The sequence below is a fragment of the Zingiber officinale genome, chromosome 3A (genome assembly GCF_018446385.1).
Source record: "Zingiber officinale cultivar Zhangliang chromosome 3A, Zo_v1.1, whole genome shotgun sequence".
Classification (NCBI taxonomy): Eukaryota; Viridiplantae; Streptophyta; class Magnoliopsida; order Zingiberales; family Zingiberaceae; genus Zingiber; species Zingiber officinale.
Window position 1 is genome coordinate 152,906,315 of NC_055990.1, and position 25,962 is coordinate 152,932,276.

At 41.7% G+C, this 25,962-nt stretch overlaps 3 protein-coding genes across 3 annotated transcripts; 2 read left to right on the plus strand and 1 right to left on the minus strand.

Annotated features, from left to right (window-relative positions):
- Window positions 1-486: 486 nt before the first annotated feature.
- LOC122050788 lies at window positions 487-2,729 on the plus strand. The gene is made up of 3 exons (XM_042611664.1): window positions 487-1,123; window positions 1,300-1,617; window positions 2,455-2,729. Exons 1-3 carry the CDS (start codon window positions 487-489, stop codon window positions 2,727-2,729), a joined length of 1,230 nt encoding a protein of 409 aa, XP_042467598.1.
- A 1,772-nt stretch (window positions 2,730-4,501) lies between these two features.
- On the plus strand, window positions 4,502-4,831 carry LOC122050789. The gene has a single exon (XM_042611665.1). The coding sequence runs from the start codon at window positions 4,502-4,504 to the stop codon at window positions 4,829-4,831; it is 330 nt and encodes a 109-aa protein (XP_042467599.1).
- Window positions 4,832-10,293: 5,462 nt separating this feature from the next.
- LOC122052862 (epidermal growth factor receptor substrate 15-like 1) lies at window positions 10,294-25,940 on the minus strand. Its single transcript, XM_042614593.1, has 13 exons — window positions 25,507-25,940; window positions 23,385-24,549; window positions 22,452-22,661; window positions 22,163-22,383; window positions 20,072-20,146; window positions 17,346-17,417; window positions 16,021-16,119; window positions 15,807-15,878; window positions 15,627-15,741; window positions 14,214-14,282; window positions 13,281-13,599; window positions 11,161-11,248; window positions 10,294-11,051 (listed from the first exon to the last, which is right to left on the minus strand). The coding sequence occupies exons 1-13, from the start codon at window positions 25,633-25,635 to the stop codon at window positions 10,581-10,583; spliced, it is 3,105 nt and encodes a 1,034-aa protein (XP_042470527.1). The 5' UTR covers window positions 25,636-25,940; the 3' UTR covers window positions 10,294-10,580.
- Window positions 25,941-25,962: the final 22 nt, after the last annotated feature.

A 25,962-nucleotide genomic window follows, 5' to 3' on the forward strand; every position in this document is an offset into this window, starting at 1 on the left:
CGAACGGCCTAAGCCGAGAGGAAAAGTATGGACTCCCATGTTTTGTCCACTTCATCAGTCGGCAACCCACAAGGGTTGATGGACTCGCAATCTCATCCGATACCATGATGCACGCTTTCACCCAAGGGTTGATGGATGGCGACTTCTTTCGCTCGCTCATCAGGAAGGCGCCACGTGATTATGACCATATGTTGAAAAAGGCGATCGAATACATCAACGTGGAGGAGGCGCAAGCGGCCCGTAAAAAGGAAACACCAGCAGAGTCAGCAGCACCGGCCGAACGGAGGCCTCAAACCATTCATCAACCACCCAGAGGACCCAGGGTCGAGGGGATGAGGCCGCATCAGGAATCAAGGTCGCACGCTGTCCAACACGTGGAGGTCGAACGGCCTAAGCTGAGAGGAAAAGTATGGACTCCCATGTTTTGTCCACTTCATCAGTCGGCAACCCACAAGGGTTGATGGACTCGCAATCTCATCCGATACCATGATGCATGCCTTCACCCAAGGGTTGATGGATGGCGACTTCTTTCACTCGCTCATCAGGAAGCCGCCACGTGATTATGACCATATGTTGAAAAAGGCGATCGAATACATCAACGTGGAGGAGGCGCAAGCGGCCCGTAAAAAGGAAACACCAGCAGAGTCAGCAGCACCGGCCGAACGGAGGCCTCAAACCATTCATCAACCACCCAGAGGACCCAGGGTCGAGGGGATGAGGCCGCATCAGGAATCAAGGTCGCACGCTGTCCAACACGTGGAGGTCGAACGGCCTATGCCGAGAGGAAAAGTATGGACTCCCATGTTTTGTCCACTTCATCAGTCGGCAACCCACAGCACCCGCGATTGTCGGAGTCTCGCTCCGATCACTAAGCCAAGGAACTATCGCCGCCGATCGCCTTCGCCTAACCGGCATCATAATCATCAGAACGTCGGTCGGAGAATAGCAGACAGTCACCCGAGCACCGACGTCCACACCAACCAAGAAGCAACCCCCGAGCCTCCCAAGAGCGAGCCAGACCGTCTGCTCGGGAGGAAGAAAATAGAAGCAACACCGCTCGAGGGAAAATCAACATCATCGCTGGAGGGCCAACCAGCAGAGACTCCAACCGAGCCCGCAAGGTGTACGCCCGACGGTTGGAGATCCATGTCGTAGGGTGCAGCCGAGAGAATGTGAACGGGCCCGAGATCAGCTTCAGCCCTGGCGACCTCGAGGGAGTTGAAATGCCTCATGTCGACGCCCTCATTATCCGAGCGGTAATAGCAAACTATAGTATTCATCACATCTTTGTTGACACAGGGAGCTCGGTCAACATCATCTTCAAGAGGACGTTCGACCAACTTCAGATCGACAGGGCTAAGCTGCTGCCTATGACAACGCCCCTGTTCGGATTCACTGGTAACGAGGTTCAGTCGGTCGGCCAGATGAAATTGGCCATTTCGCTCGGTGAAGAGCTGCTCAGAAGGATGTGGACCACTAACTTCACCGTAGTGGATGCGCTCTCGGCGTACAACGTCATTTTGGACCGACTAGCCCTCAGTGAATTCCGGGCTGTCGTCTCAACATTCTATCAGAAGATCAAGTTCCCTGTCGAGGACCAAGTAGGAGAGGTCAAAGGTGATCGGTTGGCAGCGTGGCGTTGCTATGTGGAAATGGTCCGAGCCGAGTCAAGGTTCACTCGAAAGGCTCCCCGGATCGAGGTAAATGCTATAACTGAAAAGCCTCCCATTTTAGTTTATGAAGAAAAAAAAGAAGTGCAGATCTAGGATGCCCGACCGGAGGCCACCACTTTCGTTGCATCCGACCTGGAAGCCGGCCCGAAGGAAGAGCTGATCAGATGCCTACAGCGCAATAATGACGTCTTCGCGTGGTCAACGCACGAGCTACCAGGCATCTCACCGAGCATCGCACAGCACGAGCTTTATGTCCGACCGGACGTTCGACCCGTAAAGCAGAGGAAGAGGGACTTCAGCGCGGAGCAGAATGTCATCATCTAAGCAGAAGTCGAGAAGCTTCTGGAAGCCGACCATATATGGGAAGTGCAATTCCCGAGCTGGCTCGCGAATGTGGTGCTGGTCTCCAAGCCGGGTAACAAGTGGAGAGTCTGCATCGACTTCCGAGATCTGAACAAGGCATGCCCGAAGGATTTTTACCCTCTACCCCGGATTGATCAAATGGTGGATTCGACGGCTGGGTGCGAGCTGATATGCATGTTAGACGTATATCAGGGGTACCATCAAGTGTCGCTCGCCCGTGATGATCAGGAGAAAGTAAGCTTCATAACTACGGACGACACTTACTGCTACAACGTGATGCCGGTCAGATTGAAGAATGCAGGTGCTACATACCAGCGGCTCATGAACAAAGTGTTCCGGAAGCAGATCGGGTGAAACCTGGAGGTATACGTTGATGACATACTCATTAAATCAATCCGAACGGTCAACCTTTGTGCAGATATAGAGGAAACCTTCGGGACGCTAAGGACATACGGGGTCAAGCTAAATTCCCAGAAGTGTCTGTTCAGAGCAAAAAGTGGGTGTTTCCTGGGGTACATCGTGACCGAGCGGGGCATAGAGGTGAATCCCAGTAAAGTGAAAGCGCTGCAAGACATGTCTCCTCCTAGAAATCTGAAGGAAGCTCAACGCCTTACGGGACGAATAACCGCGCTGTCCAGATTCATCTCGAAGACTGTCGACCGGAGCTTGCCCTTTTTCAAGATTTTGCGCTGAACCACTAAGTTCCAATGGGATGCAGAGTTCGACAAAGCCTTCGAAGAGCTCAAAGTATACCTCAATTCTTTACCTGTGTTAGCCAAGCTGGTCGCCATGGAAGTCCTTAGAGTTTACTTGTCCTCGACTGAATATGTCGTTAGGTCGGCTCTTGTGAGGTCGGACGGTGAAGAACAGCCTATGTACTTCTTGAGCCACATACTAAAGGATGCTGAGTCCCGCTACACTGGTCTCGAGAAGTTAGCCTTTGCGCTGGTACTTGCCGCTCGGAGGCTCCGCCCTTATTTTCTGGCGCACCTGATCGTTGTGATGACGAACAACCCCCTGGGGAGGGTCCTTCTCAATCCAGAGGCGTCTGGTCGGCTAATCAAATGGACCACAGAACTTAGCAAGTTCGACATACGGTATCAGCCCCGAACGGCTATTAAGGCACAGTCGTTAGCAGATTTTGTCACGGAGGTACAAAGCCCGAGCCCGAGCCCGAAGCCACCTTGCAAGTGTACGTGGATGGATCATCCACTCGGCAAGGAAGCGGGATCGGAGTGCTGTTGATCTCTCCCCATGGTGAACGGATGCATTTGTTCGTACGGCTGGACTATCGAGCGACCAATAATGAAGTTGAGTATGAGGCGTTGATAGCAGGCCTGCAGGCCACTCGGCATGTGGGAGCCAGCAAGGTCTTGATTCATTCTGATTCGTAGTTGGCTGCTCAGCAACTTTCGAGAGCTTTCGAGATAAGCAGCGTTAGGCTCAAGCTCTATGCAGAGGCTTTCGAAAAACTGAAGGCTAGTTTTCGAGAGGTGCTCATCCAGAAGATCCCCCGAGCGGAGAATCAGGTTGCGGATGAGTTGGCTAAGCTAGCCAGCTCGATATCATCGATCGTCATCCAGCAGTCAATCGAGCAGGTATCTCTGGTCGCCCACATCGACGGGATGGAGGGGCTCACATTTCCAAATGACTGGCGGACGGCTATAATAGAATTTCTGAAGTCAGGAGCAATGCCTCCCGATCGGTTGGAAGCGTATCTGCTCAGAAGGAGAGCTGGTCGGTTCGTCCTCATTAGCGACCAGCTCTACAAAAAAGCGTTCTCCAGGCCTCTGCTTAAATGTGTTAGCCCGGAGGATGTGAACTATATTCTGCAAGAGGTACACCAAGGCTCATGCGGCGAGCATCCGGGCAGCCGCTCGTTGGCGAGAAAGATTCTTTTGGCCGGCTACTTTTGGCCAATTTTACAAGAGGACGCCGTCCGGCTAGTCGCCACGTGCTTATCCTGCCAAAAGTATCACAATTTCTCACATCGTCCCGCGGAGGAATTAAAGACATCCACAGTGTCCTGCCCGTTCGATCAATGGGGCATGGACATTGTGGGACCATTTCCAATAGCGACCGTACAGCGGAAGTTCTTACTAGTAGCGGTTGACTATTTCTCTAAGTGGATCGAGGTCGAACCAATGGCTAAAATAACCGATTAGATGGTCAAAAAATTCATTTGGCAGCACATCATTTGTCGGTTCGACATCCCGCGATGACTCATCTTAGACAACGGAAGGCAGTTCTCGGGTCAACAATTCAAGGAGTGGTGCGAGGGGTACGGCATCCAGCAGGCTTTCACCTCTGTCGTGTATCCCCAAAGCAATGGGCAAGCTGAAGTCGCAAATCGGGAGATCCTGCGAGTTCTTCGGGCTCGGCTCGACCATGACGCCGGGAGTTGGGTAGACGAGCTGCTCGGTGTATTGTGGGTGCTCCAAACAATGCCCAAAGAATGAACGGGCATGACCCCATTCCACTTGGTGTATGGTGGAGAGGCCATCGTCCCAGTGGAGGTCGGGATAGAATCCGATCGGACCGAACACTACGACGAGAACAATGCCGAGTGGAGGCGCTTGGAGCTGGACCTGGTGGACAAGACGCGAGCCAAGGCCGTCGTCCGGCTAATGGCGTATCGACAAAGAATGAAGCAAAATTACAACAAGCGGATAATTCCTAGATCTTTTCAGGTCGGCGACCTCATCTGGAAGAAAGTCAAGCCAGTTGGCGATGTCACTAAGCTGGGAGCTCCTTGGGTCGGGCCCTTCAAGATTGTAGAAAAGCTCCGGTCATGAGCCTATTACCTCGAGGACGAAGACGAGCGGAAGCTAAAGCGACCGTGGAATGCAAGCCACCTCGAGCCATACCGAGCTGGATGAAAGGTGCGCCAATGTAATATGTGATATACTTGTTATCCTCTCTTATTTCCTTCGACCACAGGAAGTGAAATCAAAAAGGTTTCGCAAAATTATGGCTGAGCGGCTGAGCTAGAGTCGGACCGGCGATTATAAACCCCCCGGCCTGAAGACCGTCGAGCGTCGACGTTAAACTCTAGAGTCGGACCGGCAACTATAAACCCCCCGGCCTGAAGACCGTCGAGCGGCGACGTTAAACTCTAGGGTCGAAGCGGCGACCATAAATATCCCGCTCGGACGACCGTTGAGCGGCGACGTTAAACTCTAGAGTCGGACCGATGACTATAAACCCCCCGGCCTAAAGGCCGTCGAGCGGCGACGTTAAACTCTAGAGTCAGACCGACGACTATAAACCCCCCGGACTGAAGACCGTCGAGCGACGACGTTAAACTCTAGAGTCAGACTGGCGACTATAAACCCCTCGGCATGAAGACCGTCGAGCGGCGACGTTAAACTCTAGGGTCGAAGCGGCGACCATAAATATCCCACTCGGAAGACCGTCGAGCAGCGACGTTAAACTCTATGGTCGAAGCGGCGATCATAAATATCCCGCTCGAAAGACCGTCGAGTGGCGATGTTAAACTTTAGAGTCGGACTGATGACTATAAACCCCCCAGCCCGAAGACCGTCCACCGGTCATAACGTTCAGCCTTGTCACCGCGTAAACCTAAGGGGAATTATGAAAGAGTGATGGTCAGGTATTCGGCTGCCGAGCGGTAGCTCAAAGGGTAGGGGTGAAGGCTCGCACGAATCAGACAACTCGCTCGGGCATACACAGCACGTAAAGCAAACAGTGAAAGGCCAAAGATTCATTAAGCAAAATAAGCCAAGCGGTGGATACATAAAATAAAAGAGACCGAACGGTCAGTACATAGCCATGACTTCACTCTAGATAATTGAAAAGCTCGTCCAGAATCGTGGTTAGAAGATCAGCATGATCACGGACAGGAATAGTGAAATCCTCTGGAAGACAATCCTTTGTCTTCAGGTAGTCAGCCGTGGCGGTGATGGCGAGCTCGAACGCATGGACGAGCCGAGCGCAAGCTTTCTCGACAAATTTCTCCGAGCGAATGTAGTTCTGCTGCATGACAGCAAACCAGCTCGGTTCGGCTTCTTGATATTCTTAGAGGGCGGCTCGGGAGGCCTACAATGCGTCTTGAAGGGTCTTCAGATCACTCTGAAGAGTGGCCACCTCCGCCGAACGTCCATTCTTCTCAGCAGTAAACAAGTCGGTCAACTCGTTGACTTTCACCTCAAGCACCCGGGCCTCAACATTCTTCATCTCCAGGTCGGTGATGGTCTGATTCTTCCTATTGGTGGCCAAAGTGATATTCTTGTCGTATGTTTTGACCTAGGTCTCGAGCCGGTCCACCATAGTTTGCAAGCCCGAATATTTGTGCCTCTCGGCCTCCAGCAGTTTGTTTGTCTTATTCAGATTGGCCTTCAGGTCGGCATAAGAGGGCCTTGAAGGGGGGTCCCACCAGAGACTTTGAGCTTTTTGAATTCCTCCTCAAGGAAAGCTAAGCGGTGGCAGACCGCTATACTTTCCACCCAATGCTGCAATTCGGTTAAAAGAAAAAATAAATTAAAAAAAAATAATCAATATCGAACGGGGGAGAAGAAATAAAGGCTTGTGAGAGTTTCCCCGGTGGTTTGTTGCAGATAGTTATTGCCGAGCAGCCCAGGGGGAATCACGCCCACGCGCGCTCGGGCATCCTCCCAAACTTTTACGAGGGGTCCCTGAATTGTTATTAAGTGTTCAGGGCTCGACGGATGTTCGGCCTTCTGCAAATATTCCTCTATCGGTAGGTGGAGCAAAGCCTTGATAGTCCTGTGTCGGCCCGAAGTAGACTGAGCGGACACGGAAGGGGCAGAAGATTGTTCGACCGGCTCAGAGCGAATAAGAGATCGCTTGATTATCCGACGAGCTGGAGGGAGCAAGCTGAGGGGCTGAGCAGCGACGGGGTCGGAAGGCCAGTCTCCTTGAGATAGGGTCCGGTCAAACGACAACGCTTCCACAGACGCTGGAGCTAGAGGAGGATCGCCCATCTGTTCGGACACGTGAACGACTGAGGTGGCCGAGCGGGTTGGGGTGCCCATTCGGCGGCGTTTGCGCCCAACCAACGGAAGTTCATCATCAGTAGACTCGGCTTCCTAAGGCCAAGTGGTCGGTTGCGCACTTGATGGGGCGGTCTCCCCGGCTGCATCAGTAGTGACCGTCCAAGCGACAGATGCCTCGCCCGCTGTCTGCACCTCTTCACTCTCGCCTTCATGCGAGCCAATCGGGGTGATGCCAAGTTTCTCCGTCTCCTGCGCTGCAACCGCCTCTATCTCGGCTGCCTTGCGTTTCAGCATGCCGAACACCACTAATTTCATCATGGTCTCGGCTGCAAGAAAGAGAAAAGAAATCAGTTAGACTCAAAGAAAAGGAGAGAAGGTTATTTCTTACCAGGGGCATTCGGAAGCCGCGTTCGGATCGGGCTTAAACCGAATAGGTACATCATCCCTTCGGGTAGCAGCTTATGGATGTCCAGCTTCAGCCCAGCTAGCAGGTTAGCCGCGTGTAGAAAAGCGGGCTCGGCCTGGTACCTTTTCAAGTCGGGGGGAGTCGACAACGAAGTTTGCCATTGGGTTCGGAAGGGTGGTGGCTCAAGAAAACATAAAAAGAAGAAATGATCCTTCCAATGCTTGTTGAAGGTAGGCATTTTATCAAAGAAAACTAAGCCGATCTAAGCTTGAAACAAAAAGATGCCCAGCTCGGACTGCTTGGGGTAGTAAAAACAATGAAAATTTTGAGGCTTAAGGGGAATGTTGTGTACTCGGAAGAGCACAACTACGCCGCACAGCAGCCTAAAGGAATTGGGCACGAGCTGGTCGAGCGAAATATGAAAGTAGTTGCAAACTTCTATGATAAATGAGTGGATTGGAAACCTAAGGCTACCTACGAATTGGTCGCGGAAGAAGGTAACAGTGCCGGCCGGTGGGTCATGAGGTCAGTCGGATGACTCGACCAGAGTGAGTTTGTGGTCAGCAGGGATGTCATATATATTGATCAATTTAAGGCATCCCCCGAATCAAGCCGACTCTCCATGGTTTGATACCAAAAGCCGGGAGAGGGGGCAGAAGAATTGGCCATAATCGGAGAATTAAAACAAAAGGTTCGTCGAAAAGGTTGACGAAAAGAGCAATGATAGAGGAGACTCCGAGGAAAACAAAGGGAAGTAAACACGAACACAAGAGAGGGTCAGAAAACTTACAAAAGAACCTAGAGGGAGGTAAAAGATCACCGGAGCACTGAGGCCAAGGAAGTCGGAGAAGCACACGGAGGTAGGGGCAATGGAATAGGAGTCGGCGCCAGTGCTTTATAAACCTGGGGCTCGGTCAACCTTAGTCGTCCGATCCAGGTCATTGGAAGCGAAGTTGGCATCTAATCATCGAATTTAAACCGCTGCCTGTCCCATCGGAGCTGACGCCCTCGCTGTACGATGACGGCGGCGACGCCACGTGGCGGCAAGTTAGGGGGCGACATTTAATGAACGTCATTACTCGAGCGTGGGCGCGTTCAGTCTTAATGGCAAGGATTGGCATGAATTCCGAGGAGATCCGGTAGACGTCAACGTTAATCGTCCTCGGATCGGCAAGGCAATCAGCGGCAAGCAAAACTGCCTAAGGCCTAGTGGGTAGGCCGTCGGGCGGCTGCATGGTAGCCGAACAACCGGTACAGCACCAAACTAGCAGTCTAGTCAGTCGGACTTTCAGCCTCCTTCGACTAGACTTGAGGGGAAGGCACGTGATCCGATAGTAAGAGTGGAGTCCCGTGCGGGATAGAGGTCAATGACACGGAGGTAAAAGCCAAGATAGTCAACCAAAAGTTGTAGCCGGCCGGAAGGCCACCTTGCCGATCGGCCACGACCGCGCCCGAGGCGGCGCAAAAACAGCTCGGCCGCGGGCCGGGTTTCCGACGCTCATGAGTCCGGCTAGGAAAGTTGAGGCGCCGAGCGGCCTGTTCGAGTTGCGAATCAACGAAGACTCCCATCCGAGCATGTGGCCGAGCGACCTCCCCGCTCGGACCAATACACGTCCCCTCCCGGACGGCAATGGGTCCCTGCATCTCTCCCGGTCAGGCTAGCAACAGACAAAAAGGAGCAGAAAAGGAGAAAGGGGACAGCCAGTGATATCCCTCTCGAGACATGAGTCACCGACAAACAGCATGGTTGGCGGTCGGACCGGACAGAGAATCGTACGGTGGAAGTTTCCACTGTTACGTCAGAGATATACTCGAATGGTTGAGGTATGGCGTCAGGCGTACTTTTCTGGCACGACCATTTCTAGGTATGCTTTGAGTAGCGTGCACGCTTCGAAGAGCGTGCACGTGCCTCCGGGGAGCCCTATTTAAGGGCCCCCAACCTTCGACGGAGGTATGCATTCTCATCTACTGTAGCTCTTGGCCTCGTTATGTTGTTTCGATTTCTTCTCGCCGGAGCTGACTTGAGCGTCGGAGGGTCGTCGTCGGGAACTCCTTCCCGGCTCGGTTTTGTGTTTGCAGGCTCTCACCGGGGGCTCACACCAGTCGGAGATTCATACGCCATCAATAAGAGTGTCACGTCCCTAGCGTCTGTCGACTCAGCGTCCGGATAGGATCAGTTTGTATATGCTTTGGCTGTCCACAGGATAAAGTAATTAATAAATGAAAAATATAGAAGCTGTGGTTAACTGAGGTGATCATTTATGTGGGGGCGATGGTTTCAGATTCATATATCAACACTTTTTATAAATGCAATTGTATATCCTTTCAGGTTACTAAATTTCATAATTTAGCAAGCTTTCAAAGCGATCGTTGTGGGTTGACTCAATAATAAGACGACGTTGACAATAAGCACAAGTTTAGATGAATTTTTCTTTGCCAGCTCCCTTTTTGTTTCTCACTTAGCCCAATCATCTCTAGCTTCTTTTCCCCTAGCAGCTAACTGCAAAATTTTGCTTTCGTTTTCTCTCCACATCACGACTCATTCCAGCTGATACAACTTGAAATGCTTACTTCCACAATCTCAGCAGTACTCTCCGACTGGCCAATGGGTTGACTCAATAACAAGAGACTGAACCTAATCATAAAAACATCCATATCAATGTCCTATTTAAAAATTTTATCTTAAATTTTAATTAAGATAACTAAAAAATCTTTACATCAACTATTCTATCCATTCTTTAAATTATAAATTTATGAATAATACTTTTCTAAATTTAGAGAATGAATTTCATTCTCTAAAAAAAAAAAATAGAAAAGTTGATATAATATATTAAGAAATAAATATTCAGATAATTTTTTAACCCTAAATTCTGTATTTTAGATAGAAAAATTGATGTGAATGCTCTAAGAAATGTCTAATACATAATATTAAATGAACTCTTAACATAGGATTAACCAAAATTACAATCTTCCAAAGTTTAAGCCCCCAAAATAGACAACAGAAAAGAAAGGAAACAAAATATACTGCACACGAGCAACTGCAAAACTAATCTTACAACCAAACTGAGGCATGAATATGTGGAGCATGAAGCCAACATTTTTGCTTACAATAGCACAACTTTGCATCATACACTATTCAAAAAGTTCTTCCTCGGAGAAGACCTAGAAAGCCCTCCAATTAACAGAGCCTTGTCTCGGAGAATTCCCCCCAGAAGATTTAAAAGGTCCCGTTGAACCAAAAGGATCAGCATCATCAAAGGATTCAAAGGCCCCCTTTCTGTGACCAAAGTCTCTATTGCTACTGATTGAGTCAAACCGTGCTAGAGTTTCAGGCTGTGCGCTGCTGATGGAGTCAAACCTAGAAAAGTTCTCACGTGCAGGAAAAGAGCCACTATCATGTGTAGCAAAAGAATCAAATCTGCTAAAACTGTTGAAGTTGAAACCATCTCGCCCATCATTAAACATTGCTGATGAGGAAGAGTTGAACATTGGAGAACTTGGAACAGAATCGTCAAAAAATGAGCTCCTCTTCTCTTTTTCAAAAACGCTACCAGCACTTGGAGAGTCTGCTTTTACTGAATCAAAGTCAGACATGAAGAAAGTATTCTTACTACCGCCCTCATAATCATTCTCCTGCAAGTAATGACAGCAATATTAATTAATGAATCCACTGACGAAGAGCTTTGTTTATGCCTTCGTTTTGAAGGAACTAAAACATATACACACACAGACAGTAATTTACCTTCCAGGCTGAAGCAGTATCATCAAAGGTCCATGGATCATCATTGTATTTTTCTCCAGAAATAGAGGACTCAGCATCAGCATGATCACTGCAACAATTATTTCCAACAAGTGCATAGTCAAGAGTCAAGATTGGTGAGGATAGTAGTTGAAACATGTAAAAGTCTAAGCAATACTTTAATTCTTATTAAAGCTTATATCTTGTGGAAAATAAAGGAATTAATCAAAGGATGCCAAAGGTTCCGAATGTTTAACACTTGTATCATTAAGCTAATGCACAATGATACAATAAGTTCAAACAATATTGCTAGTTGGCATAGGAAGAATGTATTCTCTCTATGATTACACACTGTGAACTTGGATTCGATATCTCAGAAAACCTTATATGCCACATGAAAAACAATCACTATATCAACAATCGACTTGATCGTTAATGAAAAATACAGTTAATTTAATCTTACTTTATTTTGAAACTATCTTGAAATAATCTCACTTTATATCCTCTCTCGTCCATCCTCTTCCAAGTAAATTTGGATTTTATTTTCTCAAACAATCTAAGCAGATTGGTATTCTCTTCTCACCACAGACACTTGGGCGCCTGCATTCTTAGCCCAACCAATGTTGATCGTCATAACTTGATCCTTTTATGTACTGAAACAACTCCATAGCAACTCTCACCATCTGGAAGATTCTCAAAGCAGCTCATTTAAACTCAAACAACTCTATGAACATTAAGTGACCTACTGGAAGACAACACAAGAAGTACAAAGTCAAGAAGAGGAAAACTTTGGCGCATGCACTTCCTCCTATCATCCTCCTTTTCGTCAAGCATCTCCCATCCTCATTTGCTACCTTCCACCTCGCCCTTGAACTCCAAAACAAATTCTCATTCTCCTCCCACAACTATCAATTTATTCCCGCATTACCAATCAATACTAGAAAACCCAGTAAAAAACATTCTCCTCTCTCCCTCACCTCCACTCTAAAACAAATCTAAGCTCCATTCCCTATCTGAAAATCAGAAGTTCTACTCTTTTCAAAATCAAATAACAGTAAAGGAACAAACACTATTCCCTTGTCCCACTCCCTCAATTACGAAAACAAAAATTTTGCATACTGCATCATCATCATAATGAACTCTAAACTTGCAAAGGAGGCCCCCATGTTGATACGTCACTTTTAACTTACTCAAGATATATGCAACACTTGTTGCCAAGACTTAAATCCAGATGTCTTTTCCAAGAACCTTCTAGAGATATCTCAATATTATTTTTGACTTCACATCACTAGAGAGGAATGATGTTATGTATTTCTCAAGTTTGTTAGCAATCAAACTTGACTTCACATCACTAGAGAAAAGGAATAATGCAGTTAATTTAATTTAAATTATATTTTGGATTTCATTTGAAGAAATCATTGTGTCACAATCATAATAAGATAGTTTGCTTCACCATTGCCAAGGTATTAGAGTTGTCTAATAGAATATTTTGGGAAACAATTTTATAGGAGTTAGTCAAGTTACAGAACTTGGCTACATATGTTATATTTTTACATCAGTTATATTCATTAAACAAGTTTTAATATGAAAATAATCTCTCCTATTATATTTGTTATCCTTCATCCTCAACTAGGAACTAAGAAGATATCGTGTGTTTTCATGGTGATATCTTTTCATGTTGATACATGGTGAACCAGCTATCCTTTTCATGTTGACAGTTCATACAAGTTGACCACAGAAATGACAAGCACACAATGAAATTGCATTTCAGAAGAGGGAAAAAAAAACATGATTAGAAAAAATCATCAGAAATTGTGTCCATATCAAGCAGAACATGAAGATCTACAATGAACAATTTTACAGAATTTATTCTGAAATGAAGGTTCAAGGTATATAGGAAAATCCCAATTAAAGAAATAATAGAGAAATTAGAACATGCACAAGAAGACAAATGAATATCATCAATAAATAAGTTAATATGTGTGCAATGGAAAATTCACCAAACCGCATAAAACATAAAATTGAAGTTCTTGCTATTCACTGCAAAGATTTAAATTTTAGCATAAATTGCTTCATGATTACAAAAAGAAGAGAAAAATGAAGAGAGAAGAAGATAAAAGTACCTATGAGTTTCATTGTTGTAGGATGAAACTTCATTTACTCTGAATTGTGTGGAATTAAATGGACTTTCAAAGGTACTTCTTCCAGGACTACTAGTGGGGCTTTTTGTTGATCCTTCCTCACTGTTATCATAGGCAGATCCATTCATGTGTTCATGGATACCATTAAGCTTTTCAATCTTGCCATCAACACTGAAAGAAGATGCAATAGGAGAATTATCTTCAGTAGAGGCTTTGTCACTCCAAATCGTAGGGGATTTTAGCTCTCCATTAACAACACTATTGACAATTGCTGAAGTAAGTTCTTTTGTGACTGTAAACCCTGTAAAAGAAAAAGATGATTATCAGAGAAATTCTCACACATTGAACGGTTGAAGACAAATAATTTTCCTGAGGAACAGAATATACTCTGTTGTGGTCATTTGTATAGGTCTCCCCAACAATAGGTCCTAATGGGAATGTGGGGTAAGATATCTCGCTTCAATGAAGCAATTATGTTGTATGTAAAGCATTAGATTAGACAGAATAACAAAATACTGCATCAACATGTAAGAACAAAACATGGGAAAAGAGAAAAAAAAGTAACAGTTAATTAGGCAATTGTCTGACTCATAAGAGAATCTAGTCAATCATGCTCTTGGATTACCAAATACTACAATTAACATAAACTGTTGAATATTTCACCTAATATTTGTGAATATACTAATCAAAGATCATGATGAAATAGATGTGTTAAATATTTTATGAATAAAAAAGCATAAATCCAAAACAAAAATCTATCATCGTTAAAAAAGATCATTGTGTACATATGTACATCAAAATATGGTGAAGAAATATGAAAATTCAAATGGTTATGACAGTATTGACAATTTCCACGTCATGTAACCTTTGAAAATTATATTATGAGTATTTGTCCTTAGGGGCAAATGAAAATACCTTCATCCTCAAATTTGTTCCAATCTTCATCCCATTGATCTGCCCCCTCCACTGGTACAGATTCCCAACCTTAAAATGAAAGAAAAAAACTAAGCAATTATAAAGATAATTGACAAAAGATTAGGAAAAAGCTAATCGAAAATTCAATAAGCACACAGAACTGCTTTCCCCGTCTATTAGATACTAAGTTTAAAGTATGATGTCATGCTGAGTTTCAATCTCCAATCCAAATAGCATGGTCTTGGTACAACACCGTGACAACACCCCCTACACACTTCAAAGCGAGTCAAGGTCAATTCAAATGAGTTTCTTACATATCCTTCTTCTATTTAGCTTATTTATTACTATATAGCAATTAGAAAGTTAATGGAATTAAAATTTTAGAGCAAATAAATTACAATGATATAATAAGCATCTAATGATTATATCTTACTAATATTAAAATAATTATAATTCATGGAGCATCCTAGTGAGATCACTCTTATATTTTTCCAAACCCCAAATTAGATAATACTTCTAAGACATATGGCATTGAATCTAACTTCTCCACATGTTTATACATATATCCAAGTTGAATTAGCACAAACAGAACTGGAACATCTATGGCTATAGAATGTATCCATATCTCATTTCTTCCGACTTTGGCCACTCCTATTTTTTGTTTTTGGTGCTTTGCTTTTACTCTTTCCCTTTCCCTTTCTTTTATATAATGATTCATCATCTCCTCTCAGTGACCAACAACAAATCAAAAGACGAGTCACTATAAGAATATCTTCCCATCTTGGTCAGTCTCAAATGATACTGGATGACAGAGTCTCCATCAATACCACTAAAACTGTGTTGGCACAGACAGCATATTGGCATTTACTTATGCTGATACAACACCAGTCCTGTTCAACGGCCAAAGCAATGCATTTCAGCCAAGCGATTAATTATAATTGGCACTTGAAACCATGAAACACACAATAATTCCTAATTACTATTTGAAGTTGGCCTCAAAAACTCATAAGTAAGAACAGAGGTAAACTCAGTAAGGACTATTTTACTGAATAAATTTCCAAAATTTTTAAATTAAAGTTTGAAATAATCATTATGAAAGAAGTAACCAAAGTCGACTAATATAGGTCCAACCCACAAAGGATAAAGGAACATATACTAGAAGAATACACTGATGAAACAGTAAAATCTCAATTCTAAACATATACTAGAAAAATACACTGATGAATACACTATTTGTTTTCAAATGAGCAAAGATAACAACTCCAATATCAGAACTACCAGCCTCAACAGTTGTAACACATCTAGACACAATCAGCATCTTTTAGCTCTATGATTGCCAGAATTTTCACTCTACTTCTAAATAACCAAAAGAACAAAACATAGCAAAGTAATCTGTCAAATATAAATGAGTACCAAATGGAAGATCAATTGTTGTAGTAGCTTTAACATGAACACCATGTTGTTTGCACCGTTCACTAAGAGCTTTCTCCAAACTCTCAAGATCAGATTGTATTCTATCAACACGAACCTGTATATGTTCCAAATATATAATTATTATCAGTTGTGTTGGAAACTTTCAAAAGCAAAGCTTACCTGAAGCAGACCATCAACACTGCCACCTTGGTCCATCTTAGTTATTGCACTCTGCAATTCTGCCTTCCTTTCCTATGAAATAAAATAGAAACAGATAAATTCCATATACAACTTAAACATCAAGAGAACAAGTGGGTGAAAAGAAGTTTAAATTTAAAAAATACAAAACAAACAAATTCCTGTTCCCTTGTTGATGCCATGATGATAGACTGACCTGAATGTCACGATACTTGACCTCATCTAATGCCATCTTTGAAGCTAATTCTCCAACCTGCTTGTACTTCTCTTCATACTTTTTGGCCAACAACTCAACCTAAAAAAAAATCATTCAATAAAGGAGAAATTATAGCAAAGCTAAAAGGAACTGTCAGCATTAATTTAATGATGTTGACAACACAAACATAATGATGAACTTTAAGAAATTGACTAACAAAAATTAGCAGCAATATTGAAAAATTAGCCGAGTATGATGTGAAGCAACAATAAGAAGCAATTGAAACTATACCATGCTGACAGAGTCCATTGAAGATGCTAAATAATTCTAGATCTTCCCTGGAAATCCATATAACATAATCACCATCATTTCTGACTTTTGACAGCTAACCGTTTAGCAGGACAACTGTCTAGTTTATGATATGCCCGTATATAATACAATGTTGAAGATTAATTTGTTAGTGTTCTTTCCTACAAGTAAAAGTAAGGCCAAGACCTACCGACTGGCATGTTGGCACCAGCTAACTGAGACAATTTTCTGGTCATCACCGAAAACCTACCATTCTTCTCAGCCACTAAGGCCTACACCAATATTTTGAACTCTGCAATGTTTGCATAAGAGGTAATAAAAAAATATATTTAATTTGAATATGAATGTATGTGAAATCAAGTGTTAACTTGTACACGCAATAACATTAGATCAATCTCTCTTTCTCTCTCAATATATTGCCAATTATGCTTCTGATTGAAAAATCTTTAGTTCGAAAAATATGCTTCTATAAGTTTATAAACCATTCCATTATTCTTTAGTTCATATTTGTCAGATTAACATAAAGGAATCAAAATTAGAATCATTCAGCTATTGTTTAGTTTAATTTTTAAGACTAACATAAAGGACTCCAAATTAAAAATGTTCACAGGTTTGCAATATCTTTAGTGTACTTATCATACCTACAAACAAATGGCATTCAAGAAATTGGAATCCAGATAGCATAACACAGTGACCCAGTATTATGCAAAAGAATCATACGGTGTGGCGTATTAACACATCATGGATGGATATAAGGAACTGAAAATGAGCAGATAGGAGACCACTAAATGTGATTTGATAATCAACCATTGATAAAGCAGCATTGCAAGATGATTCTGACCAAACTTGAGAGAATGGTTTCATATAAATGGTAAACTAAAAAGGTTGGATTAGTAAAACAATTTCTACATATGGAAAATTTTCAGTTGCAAAGCCCAGACAATGTGAAAACAAAGAAACATTACTTTCCAGTATGAGCAAGTAATAACTAAGTAAAATAGACAAATTTTTCGTACCTCTCGCTTATCAACAGATGCTCTTTCTGTGATCTCGTTTAGTTTATTATCACATCTACTCTTATAAAGAACCTAAAATGCAAAAAGATTGATTTGAATATTGAACAAATTTTGGTCATATATGACAAAGTAAGTAGAAAGAAAATGGATTATGTTCGTTAGCAAACTTGATAACATGATCAATGTAAATGCGAGAAGGTAGACAATGTATTTGCAACATATCTATACTGTATCAAAAATATTTTCAATAGATTCTAACATTTCTTATGTGATACAAAGTGTAAGATTTCTAACATTACGCTGAGTCAGTAAATCATATAAATGAATCAAAGTATGCCATTACATTCCATTATTCATAACTTCAATAATTATGGAGGTTCAACTTAGTATCTAACAGTATCAAACATCAAACAGAGACCAAGATTGTGGTTTTTCCTTCTGAATTGTCAAATATAAGTAAATGTTAGAGATCAGACTAGAGTTGCTGCACAGAATAGAAAATTTGTCTAACACCATCCACTAAATGAGCTTACTTGATTAGTAGTTACTTTTTCAATTGTCTCTAACAAATATAGGTATACAACCTTGAAAATTGTACTATAGTTATAAAGTTTGTCTAATCCACTAAATGAGCCTATTTGATTGGTAAATGAGTGGTTAAGATAGACATTATCCATTGCTAACAAAGTGTTGTCACATTTAATTGTCAAATTAATGATGTGTCTTGACTAGGTGAAAGTTATATTTGATACGAGGGAAAGGATCCACAATAGAATGACATATACAATGATTGGTTCCTTGCATTTGGTTGAAGAGATTAGATTGGAATGAGGTTTAGGGAATGTAAAAAAAACATAAATTTATTCTCCAATCATACTCTCTCTCTTCTAGGGCAAAATTACCCTTTGCTCTATACACCATTTTAGGGTAAACATGCAATACTATCTTTTATTAGACCTCAAATGAATCAAACAAAAGTCATTTAGATGATCATTCTAATTCAAACTACCCATTCAGGGAATGCAAAACAAAAAAAAACACATTACTTCATTATTAACCTAGAACCTTTATTTTGTTTAAACAAACATTCTATTGACCTAGAACATTCATTTAGTTGATTGAGCATATGACTAACAAGCTCTAGTAGACTGGAACTTTGGTGGTCCGTTTTCAGCTTACTTACAATCATGGTAAGCCTAAACAAAAGATAGGGAGGAAGTTGGTCGACAAACTGACTTAGGGCATCAAGGAGGCTTCCAAACAAACAAATATTCACATAATTATAACGATGCTACATGCCCAAAGACAAAAACCAAAAAAAAAAAAAAAAAACTCTGCAATCTCTTGTTCCTATTTGATCTTGAAGCTCTAATCATAATCATTTTTCCCACTGCAGCAGGATGACGAAACGCAGGAGAAAAAAGATCGTCTTCCACAACTCTCCCTTGCAGACACTAGCTCCTTCTCCAATCCAGCTCCAGCACCCTCACTACTACCTTTGCAGCCAAATGGACACAATTCATTGGCTGCTCAACCACTCACATCCTCCAACTGCACACCGACCACAGTAACCATCGACCATCAGTTGATGTCCTCCTGAGTAAAGGCAACTGCGATCTTCAAGCCACAACTTCTTCGAAGGTCAAGATCAGAAGACATTCTTAATTTTTCTGTTGCAGCAGTAAAATAAAATAAAGGCAGCACCTATCATACTAAAAGGTAAAGCCATTCATAATAAACAGTGAGAAGAATTGGATCCAATCCAAGATTTGATTGGCACAAGATTCGTTGCAAAATGTAACTTAAAAAAAAAGATTGATTGAGATTTAGTCCAAACCACTTCATAAAAGGCAGATTGCAAGATCAAGTGCAACACTTCATTATCTCAAACCTCATGACAACTTCAACATTAAATAAGCCTCACGTCATTTCAGTATAATTATTTTTCTATTTAAAAATTAGTGGTAATCTAAATTTTCTAAATTTAGTTAGTATTACCCTACTATATAGTGTTTTTATTTTGTAAGCATTTTACCATACTAGTGGAATCTAGTGCTGCAAGGTAGACATCACTGAAAATTATAGATAGAAGCAGGAATCTGCCAAAAGCTGAGAACCTTGATCTTAAAACAACAGATCTTTAAACAGATAAAAAATAGATTTCCTATCCAAGATCTGAGAAAACAGAGATTATTCTTTGCAGGATAGAGAACTCAGATCTGATATGTGTTCTCTTCAGAAGAACAGGGAAGAAGCAGCTTCCCCCCAGATTGCGAAAACACCAGAGTCAGCAAGATTCCACCCAGGTGATCTAGAGTGAAGAGAAAGATGGAATCATGACACTAAAATCACATGAGAAACAAGCAGAAACCAGCAATCATCTGGAACAAACAGAAGCTTTGTTGTGTGACAAATCCAGAACAAAATAATGCAGAAAGCAACCCAATACTTTGTCTCTATGAAAATGGCAAAGTCACAAAAACAGACAACATTGCAGAAAAACTATGGACAAAAGAGGCCTTAATACCATGATGAATGAGGGAACTTATTCAGGATTCTCATATTGGGTGGTTCCCTCTACCGTGTATATGTCTTACCCTTTGTCATTTTATATCCTATTCTATTTACAATAAGGTCCTCAACACTATATAATTAAGTATCATACAAAATGGTTTCATAAATAGTGTGTTGGTGATTTTCGCCAATGTTAACAGAAAAAGACTCACAAGTTCCTGCATCTTGGTACGGTAGAACTCCAGCTTCTCTTTTGAATCAAGGATTTGCTTTTCTGATTGTTGAATCTGAAACAAAGATAAATAAGAAAAATATTTGCGGCCTAAGATAACTTGCATATAGACTGTTCTAAGAACATACATGAGAAAGCTAAGCAAGATTCGAGTTAAAAAGGGCAGCCCGGTGCACAAAGATCCCGCTATGTGGGGTCCCGGGGAAGGATCCATTGTACGCAGCCTTACCCTGCTTTTTGCAAGAGACTATTTCCAGGATTCGAACCCGTGACATTTTGGTCACAAAGCAAGATTCGAGTTGAACAAGTAAAATTCTAATGAAGTATGTCACGTACAAAAAATTTAATATCTAACATAAAAGAGGAATTTGATGTTTGTCTATTTCTGATTTGTCTCTGACAAATCCAATTATCCAAGTAACCAGTATACAGATTACAGTCATGCCTTCTCCAAGTAACTCCAGCATTGAACCCACTTTCATTCATTCATTCACACCATAAACTTATTTGATTAATGAAAGTCTGAACCAAAACTTGTAATTACTTGAAGACTATTAAATGCTTGAATACTTATGGTTGTAGTATGTAACATGAGAGAATTTCATAGACACAAATTAGTTAATCAAATAAAAAGATTAACAAACAAATTGGCACCACTTCGGGTATGAACTTCAAAAGGTGAAGATAGTCTATTAAACCTAAGCTTGACTTGTACATCACTTTGGTGTGGTGCTGCCATATGCCATCACCCATAACACATTAGTTCATATACACCATTGCAAAAGATAATATATAGTCAGCATCACTCTAATGCACTGGCCACCATATCTACCATCAATACTGACCTGAAATTTGATACCTCCCAACAATATATCCATGCACCAATTGTTCTATGTTGTATGAGTCAAGCAATAATCCTACCATGAGATGGATTCATTGATTCTTTGTAATATTCAGAAGAGGGAAAACAAGATTTCCTTATTTTACATTGTTTCCTTATCAAGAAAAGATTTTCGAGAATAATGAAAATGATATTTTTATTTTCTTTTAAACAATAGACACTAATCATGGACGAACTCACTACACATATTCAAGATACAGTATCGTGATGCATGTTGTTTGTAGATGAAATTATTTTGGTAGATGAAACACGTGAAGGAGTAAATGCTAAACTAGAATCTTGGCGGAAACACTAGATGGGAAAGGTTTTAGGCTTAGTAGAATAAAGACAGAATATATGAAGCTTAAGTCTAGTAATATTAAACGTAATGAGACAATTGTTAAGATAGGAGATAACGAGTTATCCAGAACCGAGAGCTTTAAATATTTAGGATAATTTTTGCATAAGAATGGAGGAATTGAGAGATGTCTTACATAGAATACAAATAGGATGGTTGAAATGAAGAGCATCGGGTGTTTTATGTGACTGTAAAGTACCTCTAATATTTAAAGGAAAATTCTATAAAATCATAATTAGCCCTACTATGTTATATGGAGCTGAATGTTAGGTTATGACTCGAGCACATGAGCAGAAGATGAGAATCACAGAAATGAGGATGTTAAGATGGATGTGTGGACATACGAGGATGAACAAAATAAGAAATGAGTGCATTAAAAAGAAAGTCAGAGTTACATCTATTGAGGGAAAACTCCGAAAGACACGTTTAGGATGGTACAGACATGTACTCAAACGACCAATAAATGCTCCAGTTAGGCGATATGAAAATATGACAAACATACATAACAAACAAGGAAGAGGAAGACTAAAAAAGACTTGGTTAGCAACTATAAAATAAAATAAAATTTATTTAAGTATAGATGATGATATAATAGGAGATAGAGCTCAATGGCGTAAAAGGATTCATATAGCCGACTCCATCCCAATAAGGCTTGATTGTTGTTGTTAAACAATAGAAAGAAACATACTAGGACAAGATATAGTCAGATTAAAAAAGACTAAAATGTTATATATTATCAATTATGATGTGTATGCTGGCTCATTTAGTCTTAAGAAAGTTATTTCCATTGCTAGTTGGTATAAAAAAGGAAATGCTTTCAAATCAGAAATTACTTTACTGTCCAAATTTGTTGTTTCATGATCTGAGTTCAATGTGGTGTGTCCATCCCTCCCAAGATTTTTTACAATGTTATTGTTTGGCCCTGGTGTTGCTAAGTTTTGCTGCACCAAGTGTCCCGCACTATAAGCCTGTGATGGGATAGAATTTGGCATTTGTGACCTTACTCCAGTTGGTATCGGAGGACGATGACCAGGTTGTCCTTGCTGTGGTAACCCTAATCCATAATAACTTTTAGCACAAGATGCCAAGGCATAAGGAGACAATACTAAGGTAAATCAGTACCTGGCTGCCACATTGGAACACCCGCAGCTGAAGGCATACCTGCAGCACGCAGTAGTGTTTCATCGTACATAACAGAATTTGGAAGCACAGGTGGAAGAGAGTGCCCCTCCCGGTATCTTTCCATCAGATAAAGAGCAATGCAAAATTCTCTCAAAGAAAGCATGCTATCATTATCTTGGTCAGATAAGTCCCAGACCTGCTTTAAGACCTCTGGCACCAAAAAAAATAAATAAATAAGCAAACATAACAAATATGTCAAGAGGAAACACGCAATTTGATAAGTCTTCTATTTTTAGTAGGGTATAACCAATCAATAAGACAATAATTATAAAGTAGTATATTAACATTCTATACAGAAACTAATATAAATGAATGCAGTTTCCAGTATATCAGTCATTACTAAGAAAGGGTAGAATCAACAAGGATTAGGTATGGAACATGCAAGATGAAAAAACCCACAAATTCCAGAAGCAGCCCCTCCTGTAGTGCTACTATTCACATGCACACAAAGGCGTTGCTTTCTTGAGATTCCAAAGCAAGGAACCACAAACAATGTTTACCCTCCCAGCATGTTAAATCCTAAGTAAAACTCCAAGAAATGAAAAAAAAATGTTGATTGTTATAACAAGGGGTAAGAAGCCCCTTTTAAGTGAAATTACGAAACTTAAGCTTGCATAATTCTCCAAATAGTGCAAAAAAAATTTTAAAAAGTTAGAACATAGTCATGGACACACAGGATGAGGTAGAACACTTTCAAGATCAAGTTGGATTTTATCATAGAGCTGTGAAGTTTGAGAAAGATAAATCAAAAGTGTGATTAAAAAATGGGAATAGTTTCTGGAAACATTTATGTTCTTTAAAGTATTCGTGATTTTTTAACTCAATCCACTGGAATACTTGTAGCACAATCTTAAGAAGTGATTTAATCACTACCTCTAGGGAGTTTCCAACTCAAGAAGAGGCTCCGTGCCTGTTCGCCTGTAATTTTTCCATCTCTATCCTTGTCAACATTCACAAATACATTAGTGTACTTCTTAATATCAGCTTGACTTATCTTTGGCCATGCCTGATTTAAAGCAGAGTTAGCAAGTTCAGCTGCATTAGGTGCAGACAATGATGGACTGGTTTTCAGGTTATCAAACTGATTTTGCTTTACACTTAATTGAGTTTGTTGCAGCTGGCTTCCAACAGGAAGAACTGACTGGACAATATGAGTAGGATCAAGTTGACGAGGCCTAATAGAACTTTGAGGACCAGAAGCCACGGGGGCAATGATAGATGGATTAACTTGAGCATCTGATTTCACTTGTGAAGTTGCAGAAAAAAGATCCCTTGCAAAAGATGTATTAGAAGATAAATCTTTTCCAGATGCAACAAGTGACTTCAGCTGTGTGGGTGTAGATGGTGGTAAGTTCTGATCATTAGGTTTTGTAATATATGAGGATGCTTGTATTGATTGTATCTGTGCATTAGAAGGCACTCCTGTTGCACCTGAAAGGGCTAAGCCAAACCCATCCAGAGTCTGAGTGGGAATACTTCCCCTAATAGGAGGGTGAGATGTCACACCAACAGAAGGTCTACTTGATTTAACAGTGAGCCAATCAGTGGATAAGCTTGAGTTGCTTGAGCTTGGTGGGCGTGGTCCTGCAACACTACCTCTCACTAATCCTAGATTGCCTGCCTGCATTTGAGGTGAAGCGACAATAGGAGATGCTAGAGGTGGCCTAGTGAAATTGCTATTTGCTGTGGGGAAGAATTGTTGATTCATGACTGCATTTTGAGGTGCTTGCGTTGGCCTGAAACCAGGATTTTGAGGAGCATTTGGTGTTATGCTGCTAAATTGATTAGAAGGTGGGTGCAAAGTATTGGTTGAGATGGCAGGTTGTGCAGCTGCAGAATTTATCGGGGGTAGGGTTGAGGACACTGGACTTATCTTTGGAGCAGGAATCTTGGCTGCAGCTGGTCCATATAGTGCTGACTTCACAATTTCAGGTGTGAATTGACGACCACTTTGTGCTACCGTCACAAGTTTCAGGGCATTATAGAATTCAGTACGACCAAGGAAACCAGTTCGATTTTGATCAGCATGCATCCACACCTGCATAAAACAGACATGAGAAAGTAGAACCATGAGCAGAAGCCTCGAGTAAAAGGAACAATGGAAAAAAAATATATAGTTGTGATAAGATCAAAAAAAAAGAAAGTTAACATGATTAGAAGAGAAATGAAACAATGTGATTGACCATTATTTGTTTCCAAATTATTGTGTTATATAACAAGGATAGAGAGGTTCTCTTTGTCCTCGAACAAGCCTTCAAAATTTACAGTAACTCAATTCTTTTCCTGCCAGGACAACATAAGGATAAGCACATGAGTTGGCAAGCAAACTTGTCAAGTTCATAGCACAATTTGTCAATTTTGATATGGTTTCACATGCGTGAAAAGATCAGAACCTAAAACCATGGGCACTATGCCCATAATGAGTATGCATAGAACTGGCACTGAGATTATTCAAACTAACAAACTGCAGGTATCATTAGTTAATATTGATTTGATGTTTGAATTGATATTCATCACAATTACAATATATCTTCTTGGGATTGCTTAACGTGCTGAAAGAATTGAATTGTATAGTCAACCAAACGCCAAAGCCCGAATTCAAGGAACTCTTTGGATGAGACAGAAAATCAGAAATGATTCATCAGCTAAAATTATGTGGAATAGTCCAGGATTTGCTTTTGGATATGGAGTTGACATCAAGATACATGATCTATTACTGCTGGATTAACTTTCAGCTGTTTTTACCCATGATATCAAATTCCTGAACTACTCGCGGTTCAATAGTATAAAGAACTAGAGTTGCTCGTCCCCAATAACACGGCTAACAAAATCAACCAACATCAAAATCAAATGCATAGCAGCTACAGGCCAATCTTCATCACAAAGCTAGTGGATACAAAACCCTCGTCCGAATTTCATCAACACCAAATAAATCGGACAAGATCTGCCAGGAAACAACCAACAGATCAAGAAACGAGGGTGTGAAAAATCCAACCTGAGCCAATACTTGTTTGGGTAAATTGGATCGCTGAAAGAACGCAACAGCCTCCGCGCCGCTTATCCTCCCATCCCGATCCAAATCGGCCTGCTTGAAGTACTCGTCGAAGAGGTCCATTGCAGCCATGCCGCTTTGAGTTCGACGATTCGCAGGTCAGGGCGCTGGATCCGGCCTGGCGCCACCCAAGTGCATGGATACGGTGGCCAAGCAGCCGGCAGGCCAGGAGCTGGGAACAATCGGAAGAGCAATTTGGATGATTCCTTGGAAACGACGGATGGACGAGTCAATTTGGTCTTGAATCTCGATCTATCGAGTGGAGACGGTGGGTGGATTGGGGTTTTTTTTTTGTTCTTTCGTCTCGTTGTCAAAGGCCTTGAAGGCTTGAAGAGGTCGGGGAGGATCAGGGGCGCGGTCGGCCAAAGTGTGCTAGCGGGTCGTTCTCCGACAGTAAAT